At 42.4% G+C, this 9,930-nt stretch overlaps 1 protein-coding gene across 2 annotated transcripts in view; it reads left to right on the forward strand.

The window, feature by feature from the left end:
- Positions 1-9,291, forward strand: part of AQR (aquarius intron-binding spliceosomal factor) — a 106,386-nt gene extending 97,095 nt beyond the window's left edge. Inside the window, exon 35 of one of the 2 annotated variants that reach the window (XM_084631724.1) lies at positions 8,819-9,291. In XM_084631724.1, coding sequence (XP_084487850.1) covers positions 8,819-9,040 — 222 coding nt within the window. In that variant the 3' untranslated portion in view covers positions 9,041-9,291. Of the gene's footprint in view, positions 1-8,815 lie in introns of both variants that reach the window. The other variant, XM_084631723.1, reaches the window with a different exon arrangement.
- The last annotated feature ends 639 nt before the right edge of the window (positions 9,292-9,930 follow it).

Below are 9,930 nucleotides of genomic sequence, written 5' to 3' on the forward strand. Positions count from 1 at the left end.
AAGAACTGTTTTATGTTTTAAAAAAAAACAAAACAAAACACAACCAACACTGATATATTATTCGGGTGTCTTCAAGTACAATAGTATCAATGCAGCAGTTACTGGGGTAACACAGCTGGAAGTTGTCCATCAGTGGACTAAAGAAGTTTAACATTTCTGAGCAGTGGCCTCTCTTCATACAAGAGTTATTTTTTAAAAACAAATTTGTGCTAGGTATGTGGGAGAAAGTGTAGAACAATGTATTGTGTAGTTAATGAGCTATTTAAAATATAACATGCAAGCTAAGCTTCCCCATATGAAGAACAGCTGGTGTAAAACGAAAGCCGAACAGCTTCAATCACTGGCAGACCAAAAAGACTCCAAATGTGTTTTTTTGATGAGCTGAAGACTGCATATGGCCCGCAGTGTAATGGTATCACCCCTGTATGGAATGCGGATGAGTCTCTGCTGAAGGAGGACTGTGGTCAAATTCTGAAAAGATGGCTGAACACTTTAATAAGGTTCTGAACTGTCCATACATTACAATCAGCATCAGCACTTGATGATCTTGAAGAACTTTCAGTTCAAGACCAACTCTCAGTTCCACCGAACATATGTGAAGTATGGAAAGTTGTCAAGCAGGTGGTAAATGGTGAAGCAGTGGATCCAGCTGGTATTCCTGTGGAGATCTTCAAATATGGAGACCACGAGCTGATCAGGAACATCACTGACCTCTACTTAAGGTTTTAGGAAAGGGAGACTGTGCCACAGAAACTTACAGATTCCAACATTATTCACCTTTACAAAAGGAAAGGCAGATGTGTCTATTGATGATGTATCATTCAAGGTCATTGACAAATTCTGCTACCTAGGCAGTGTAGCTTCACCAAATGGAATGATTTGACGACAACATTAGGAAGTACATTGGGGCAGCCAGCAATGCCTTCGGTAAACTTTAGTGTCATCTTTGGAATGAACACGGTGCCAGACTGCAAACAAAAATTGATGTTTGCTGTGCAATCGTCATCACCAGATTCCTCTATGGCTGAGATATGTGGACTATCAATGCCACATAGAACACTTGGACCAATCCCACCTATGATGTCTACAGCAGATATTGGGAATTAAATGACAAGATTTGGTTCCAAACACCAAAGCCCTTGAATGCTGCAACATCACAGGCATTGAAGCTTTTATAATGAGAGCACAGCTAAGGTGCTGCAGTCATGTGGTCCATATAGCTGACAGAATACTGAAGATGGTCTTTTACAGAGAATGGCAGACTGGAACTCATTTTAGGGGCAGACCAAGAAAACATTACAAAGACTCTCTCAAGGCCTGTCTGTCAATGTTGACCAGGGAGCTCTTAGGTCCATGACAAGGCCCAATGGTGGTAGCTCTGCCACCTCAGAACGAAAAAATTTAAGAGCATGCTGATTGCTGCAGTCAAGGAGAGAGGTGTAATCTGCAAAGTTAAAAGCAGCACACATTCATCTACAATTGTCTTCACCTGTGGCACTTGCAGATGGGGCTGCAAGTCTGAAAATGGACTTTGGTCTCATCCCAGGATCCACAATAAGTGACTACCTCATCCATCAAACTCAGTGGAAGACCAATGTTTTTAAAAAGAAACAGTTGCAATAATAAAAATCTTCATTTTTAAAGGAAAATAGAATATACACATCATGTGGTATGGAGTTTGTCCCCTAGGTAGTTCTTCTCTTCCAATACCGCCACTCTCACCTGAGGCAGACCAGTCCACTCCTCTTCCCACCGCAGCCAGTTGTCTGGCTATCTCCACGACTATCCAAAACCTATGTAAGTGCGTCTTTCTTTCTCTTGCTATGTGGTGGTGATGATGTGGTTCTGCAGTTCCATATGGTAGGTAGAGATGGTTCATCATTTATGCAAAGAGTCAAGGATAGGGTTTGCTAGCAGATAATTATGCAGAAGGGTCCAAGTATTGATTAGCAGCCAACACAGCAATCATCAGTGGGCACTAATTTATGCAGACACGTCTCTGCCTCTTTTTCCCCTTCTTATCCCTTCCTTCCTCAGTTGTCAGTTTATTCACCTGCTGCTTATTGTCTAAATTGTAGTTTGTGAGCTCTCTGGGGCGGGAACAGTCTTTGTGGTGATTTGTATAGTGGGTTCTTGATCATTGATTAGGGTCCTACAGCAGTTGAAATAATAAAAATAATCATTTAAGTAGTGCTCATGCTAGAAACAGTTGTGTGTGGCATCAGGCACTAAAGATGATATTTTGCACTTGCATAGCTCTTTGCACCTAAGAATGTAAAAGAACTTACAGATGCTTTCATAATTTTGCTAGCATCTAACTAAAGTAACTCCACACTTAAAGTCCTCCCAGTTAACGTTTCGCTATTAGGTTGCTGACCTATTAGAGAACATACTCCTTTAAAGTCCTGCAATGTTCCCTTATAATACTGCTTGGCTCCCCCCGCTCCGCCCACCCGGCGTTCTTGCCGGTGCCCGGGTCAGGGCACGGGGGCTTGCTCCGTTCTGCCCACCCGGTGTTCCTGCCGGGAAGTGGGGCTGGGGCGTGGGGGCTTGCTCCGCCCACCCAGTGGTCCTGCTGGCAAGTGGGAAAACCCCTGACCCCGCTACGCCCCTGCCTCAACCAAGCTTCACAATCATCATTGGTGAGTACAGTATTAAATTGTTTGTTTAAAATTACTTAAAACTTATACTGTATATATCTGTGTGTGTGTGTGTGTGTATATATATATACACATACATACACACACGTGTGTATATGTCTTTTGTCTGGTGAAATTTTTTTTCCTGGAACCTAACCCCCCCCCATCCCCGTTTACATTAATTCTTATGGGGAAATTGGATTCTCCTGACATCATTTCGCTTAAAGTTGCATTTTGCAAGAACACATGACTAGGACGTTAAGTGAGGAGTTGCTGTACCATTGCTAGCATCTAAAACTAACTCCTTAATAGCCACACTAGCAGTGCAACTAGTTGTTTCCTACTGTGACAATGAGTCATGCTCTCCCTGCAGGAAAAAATGGAGCCAAAAACTGGGGGGAAATGCAGATATTAGAAAGCATTGTAATGTGTTTTCCATAATCCATTTTAGTACAAGAGGTTACTTTTGATTTTATAGTAATCCATTCTTACAAAAAAGAAATGTCAGTAATCACACGGGAGGCAAAATGGGACCAGGTGCATCATAGGAGTCCCAGTTTACATCTGCCTTCACAGGAAGCATATCTTTAGTAAGGATAAAAGAATCTCAGTTTGAGAAATTAATCTTTTTCACATGTCCATAATTGGTATTCACCATACATTATAAAGACCCATATGGTAACTTCTAAGTTCATAAGATTATTTCTCTACCTTCATAATTAGCCATAATAACAGCTACATAGATCTCATCATCGTTGTCATAAACACGTAATAGCAATGTCAGCTAATTGTAGATAAGATTTCACTGTAATTAAATATATAATTTATAGTGTGAAGGAAAACTCCCTTTAGGCAAACACAACTAAACTCTTTTGGAGCTGTCTGAACTTTGAGTTCATTAAAACCATTCTCAGTATTACCAGAAAGTGCCCATCATGTAGCTGAATCATACATTCACATCTCTCCTTAACCTGGAGTTGTGCCCAGCACTAGCAATCTTTTTCAGCTGATCGTATCTTCAGTCTTCTCTGCCAGGTATCCATAGTGCTATTATCCATACTACTGCTCTTAATGCTTTGTACTTACTTAGTACCTTCCCACCTGAGGACAAAAACACTTTGCATATATTAAATAATCTTCACAATACTGCTGTGATGGAATATGGGGTATCTAAGGATTGCTCTATCAACTACTCAGACTTACTGTTCTAAGTTCTTTGTTTTGGATAAAAATCACACAAGTGTGGAGAGCCTGTACAACACGTTCCACACCTTTTAATCTGTGTGATCGTGTTTCCCTGGAAGGGGCATTGTGCTAGCTACATATAGGCTACAAATAGGATGGTACAGAGAGTTGTTGAAGACAGACCTGGAAAAGGATTTCTGGATCAGATCTCAAGAATACCCAGTGGTTGTAAATGTCTGAGCGAAGGTTTGTGAAGGGGCTGTGCTTCCTGTTTCAAGCCATACGTGGAGTAGGAAGAAGGCATAGCGCAGCCCACTGATGTTCCTTAGAATCATAGAAATGCAGGACTGAAAGGGATCTTAATAGGTCCAGTGCACTACACTGAGGCAGGACTGCACATAATCTAGACCATCCCTTACAGGTGTTTGTCTAACTTGCTCTTAAAAAATCTCCAATGATGGAGATTCCACAACTTAGGTAATTTGGTTCTAGGTAATTTGTTCCAATGTTTAACTACCCAGACAGGTAGCAAGTTTTTCCTAATGTCTAACCTAAATCTCCCTTGCTGCAATTTAAGCCCATTACTTCTTGTCCTGTCCTCAGAGGTTAAGAGGAACAATTTATCACCTTCCCCTTTTTAACAACCTTTTACGTACTTGAAGAATTATTGTGTCTTCCCCCCTCAGCTTTCTCTTCTGCAGACTAAATAAACCCAATTTTTTCAATCTTTCATCGTAGGTTAAGTTTTCTAGGCCTCAAATAATTTTTGTTGCTCTTCTCTGGACTTTCTCCAGATTGTCCACTTCTTTCCTGAAGTGTGATGCCCAGAACTAGATGCAGTAGTCCAGTTGAGGCTGCCTCAGTGCTGAGTAAAGTGGAAGTGTATCTTGCTTACAACACTCCTGCTAATACAGGGGTCTCAAACACACGGGCCGCATGCGGCTCCTGGAGTTATTTCGGTGGCCCGCCATAGGCGCTGCTAAGCTCCCCTCCCCGAGTGCGCTGCGTCCCCGCTCCTCTGCCTAGCTCCCAGCGTTTCCTGCCACCAAACAACTGTTCGGCAGTGCTTAGAACTTTCCAGGAGGGGCGCTCAGGGGAGGAGGCGGAGAGGAGGCAGGGCCGGGGCAGGGATTTGGGGAAGGGGTTGGAATAGGGGCAGGGAGGGAGCGGGGTAGGGGCAGGGCCTCATGGACTAGACGAGCAATCTGAGGAATTAAGTTCAGCATGTATGATTCTTTGCTGTGAGTAGTTGGGAAGAATGTTTGTTAAAAGTGGCAGAGTATTTTATATGAATAGTTACTTTAAAAAGTTCCTACCATTACAACTGTGTTGATAGACTGTTAGTGTAGATCATCATCAATGTTACCGACCACATAAGGAATAGTTACAGGTGTTTATATTTTATTAAAACCCCTCTTCGTATTACAGTTTTTAAAAAGTTAATACATTGACTTTTAATAGCATACTATATTACTCTTCATTTTTTTTTTGTTTTTGACTATACTTTTGTATCATTGTATGAAAAGGTTTTAGTGATGCGGCCCTTGGGCCAATGTACTAGTCCTTATGTGTTCCTCGTAGTGATCTGAGTTTCAGATCCATGTGCTAATACATCCCAGAATGATGTTTTGTTTTTTTGTGACAATATTACATTGTTGGCTCATATTTAAGTTGATCCACTATAACTTTCAGTTCCTTTTCTGCAGTATTCCTTCTTAAGCAGTCATTTCCCATTTTGTGTTTTTGTAGTTCTTTATTCCTTAAGTGAGGTACTTTGCATTTGTCATTGTTGAATTTCATCCTCTTTATTTCAGACCATATCTCCAGTTTGTCAAGATCATTTTGAATTCTAACCTTGTCCTCCAGAGTGCTTGCAGCCCCTCCTTCCTTGGTATCATCAGCAAAGTTTATAAGTGTAATCTATGCAAGTCATTTATGAAGATACTGAATAGAAGTGGACTCAGAACAGATCTCTGTGGGAGCCACTTGATATGCCCTTGCAGCTCATTTAAGAGCCATTGATAACTACTCTCTGAGTACAGTTTTCCAACCCGTAGTGCACCCATCTTATAATAGGTTCTTCTAGGCTATATTTATCTTGTTTGTTTATGAGAAAGTCATATGAGACAAAAGCCTTACTAAAGTAGAGAAATATGACATCTACTGCTTTCCACTATACATAAGGCTTGTTGCCCTGTAAAAGAAATATATTAGGTTGGCTTGATATGATTTGTTCTTGAGAAATCCATGTTGACTGTTACCATCACCTTATTTTCTTCTATGTGCTTACAAATTGATAGTTTGATTGTTTGCTGCATTATCTTTCTGGGTGCCAAAGTTAAGGTGACTGGTCTATGATTCCCTGGGTTTTCCATCTAGTTTCACAGCTGGTGTCAGCTGTGCTGGGGGGGGAAATGGGATTTGCTCTTCCCCTGTAAGGAGTGGCCAGGGCTAAGGCAGAACCTCCCACAGCTGCAGGAAGCTACACACACCTCTCCTCCCCCCATTTTCTGTTTCCTGTGGCTGAGGAGCAATGGGTAAGGGACCATTGTATGTATGGAAAGCTGCTCCCCTGTCCACCCAACCCCCCTGCATCCAGACTCCGCCATACCCAGACCCTCCCGATGAGCCTCACTACCCCACACCCAAACTGCACCCTGCCAAGCCCCACCCTTCCCTGCACCCAGACCTCCCTGCCAAGCTCCACCGCCCTGCATCCAGACCCCCGCTGAGCCACTCCACTCAAACCCCCACCCGCGGGACCCCGAACCCCCCTGCACCCAGACCCCCCACCGAGCACCATCCCCCTCACATCCACATGCCCCCACTGAGTCCCAACTACCTTCACTTGGACCCCCCTGCAGAGTTCTATTCATCCTGCACCCAGAAACCCCGAGTGAGCTCCTGTGTATCCAGATTGCCCCCCACCACACACACACACACACACCCCGGATGCCCCCCACCAAGCCACCCACACTCCAGTTGCCCCACACAGAACCTTCTAACCCCGCACCTGGATCCCCTCACACTTAGCCACTCCACACTTGGATTCAGCCGGGCTGAACCTGCCTGCCCCACACTTGGATTGGGGGCCAGGGCTGGGCATACATGCAGAACTGTGTCCCTCCCGCTCGCTATCTTGGTGCTCCTGATGCAGAAGCGCCAGGTCCCTGGGGTGTTTCTGGGGCAGGCCAGGCCCTTACGCCGGGTCAGGGTCGACTGCAGGTTCACCGCGGAGTCCATGTCCCGAGGGTGGGGGAGGAGTTGGCGGAGGCTGTAGGGTGATCTCCTACCTCCGTGCAGCCAGCGTGCTGTGCTCCCCACTGCCATGCTGGAGCCTCCACATTTATTTATTGACAAATAAAATATGCAGCATTTTAAAATATTTTGCACAGAATGTTTGTGTTTGGTGCACAATTCCCTCAGGAATACTTATTCTCCTGTTTATAGATAGGTACTATACTGGCCCTTTTCCAGTCCTCTGGTGTATCTCTCATCCTCTACGAGTTCTCAGAGATAATCACTTAGTGGCTCAGAAATCTCAGCCTGTTCCTTAAGTGTTCTAGGATATATTTTATCAGGCCCTGCTGACTAGAAGACATCTAAGTAATTCGTAACGTGTTCTTTCCTATTTTAGCCTTAGATCCTACCCCATTTACAATGATGTTCACTATGTTAGTCGTCCAATTACTGCTAACTTTTTTGGTGAAAACTGAAGCAAAAAAATACATTTAAGACTTTGGCCATCACTACCTTTTCTGTCATTGTCTTTCCTTCCTCATTTAGTAATGGGCCTAACCCTGTCCTTGGGCATCCTCTTGCTTCTCATATATTTGTAAAATGCTTTCTTGTTACCCTTTATATCCTTAGCTAGTTTAACCTATTTTTGTGCCTTGGCCTTCCTAATTTTGTCCCTACATGCTTGTGTTGTTTTTTTATATTCATCCTTTGTAATTGGACCTAGTTTCCACTTCTTGCAGAGGACCCTTTTGAGTTTCAAGTCACTTAAGATCTCCTGTTTAAGCCAGGGTGGCTTCCTACCATAGTTCCTATCTTTCCTATGCATTGGTATAGTTTACTCTTGTGCCCTTAATAATGTCTCTAAAAAACTGTTAACTCTCTTGAACTGTTCTTTCCCTTAGACTTGCTTCCAATGGGATCTTACCGACCAATTCACTGAGTTTGACATTTGCCTTCTTGAAGTCCAATTTCTGTATTCTACTGTTTTGCCTCCTACCATTCCTTAGAATCATAAACTCTATCGTTACATGATTGCTTTCACTGAGCTGCCTTTCACCTTCAGATTCTCGGTTCCTCCCTGTTTGTCAGAATCAAATCCAGAATAGCTTCTCCCCTAGTCACTTTCTCCAGCTTCTGTAATAAAAAGTTGTCTCCGGTATATTCCAAGAACTTGCTGGATAATCTGTGCTCTGCTGTATTGTTTCCCCAACAGATGTCTGGGTAGTTGAAGTCCCCCATCACCACCAAGTACTGTGTTTTGGATGATTTTGTTAGTTTAAAAAATGTGTAATCCACCTTTTCTTCCTACTTAGGTTGTGTATAGTAGACCCCTCCATGACATCACCTTTGGTTTTTTACCCCTTTTATCCTTACCTGGGTGTTTGAGTGAATTCCACTACCCCCAATTTACTAGGGGTGAATTTTCCCCCTTCTTTTATAAGATTTAGTTAATCTGGAAAGAAGCATGAACTGGTAAGACATGAGTATATGCTAAATTCATTTTCATTCATATCTCTATAGGGGTTTCATTAATTGTTCCCTAATGTTCAGAAACAGTAAATACTTGTGAATGTAAGGGAGAAAGACATTTATGACTTTGGTGGTTAGTGTTTCTGATTTTATGCACAAATGATTAAAGGTATTTAGGTCTTAGATCTAAAGTGAGCAATTAGAGCTAAAACAGAAATTGGTATACAAGTCATCATAAAACCTGAAGTTGTGTGTGTTGAATAATCCTCCTCTTACATTAGCAGGATTTATTGCCCCCACCCGCCCTGGTTGAAGAAAGTGAAACAGTTCAACAGGAAGCAGAAGTGGAAGTTGAAACCAAGAGCACACCAGTGGAGAGTGAAGAGACAGTGAAGGAAGAGGGAGAGACGGTGAAAGAAGAGGGAGAGCATCGGAAAATGCCAGAGCATCCAGGAAGAGATAGTGATAGTGAAGACAGTGAAGCTGAGACTGAGACTGAAAAGTGATCTTTACCCTCCAATATGTTTTGGGCACCGACTGGAGATGGTGACAGAGCAAAAATAAGTTGGACCTTATTAATAGCTGGCTGTGTAATGCGATCTGTTCCGCATATTTTTCACTGAATATTTCAGTCAACAAATTTAATGAATGGTAAATAGTGTTAAATATTAATGGGTACTGAATTCTTATCAGTATCAATACTTTGTAGTTATTCATCTCAAGTGATAAGTGCTTTTCTTTCATGACTCATTTAGTAAAAATGTTTTTATACTTGTTTTTAATTATTTAGATAGAAAAAGTAGAAATTTTTAATATGTTCACTGATTCAACCATCAAACTTCTAGTGATTTTAAGTAATTATCTTCAGGCCCACTTCACATTCACTTTCCCTAACGCTTACATATAAAGTGTACAGTGGAGAGGTTCGGAACCAAACTGCCTATGCTTCTATGCAGAGATGTGGGTGTGGGCCCTAATTCAGCAAGATACTTAAGCATGTGCCTAAAGTTAGACATATGAGTAGTGCCATTGACTTCCAGGGGAGTTAAATACAGACTTAAGTGCTTTGCTGAACTGGGGCTTTGGGAGCAGCATAAGACCATGTGCTAGCTGTGCTCGTTTCATTGCTGCCTTCTGTTACTGTTCCTAGTATGTCGTCATAGGCAATAGAAAAACTTTCATCTTTATTTTAAGAGACAGTAATTGCCCATGATAAAGTAACATTGAGTAAAGGTGAAGGTTGTTTTCCACCCATAGGAACTGGGTCTGCAAAACATCAAACATGTATTGAGACAGTGCTTGAGTGGATTTTCTGGGGTAACTTCCAAACGTGCATCCTTCATAAGCTCCTAGGGAGTAAAAGGTTTTCCGCTGATTCGGCATCAGCGTCTGCCAA

This window comes from Lepidochelys olivacea, assembly GCF_965140295.1.
Source record: "Lepidochelys olivacea isolate rLepOli2 genome assembly, chromosome: 6".
In the NCBI taxonomy this organism is placed as follows: domain Eukaryota; kingdom Metazoa; phylum Chordata; order Testudines; family Cheloniidae; genus Lepidochelys; species Lepidochelys olivacea.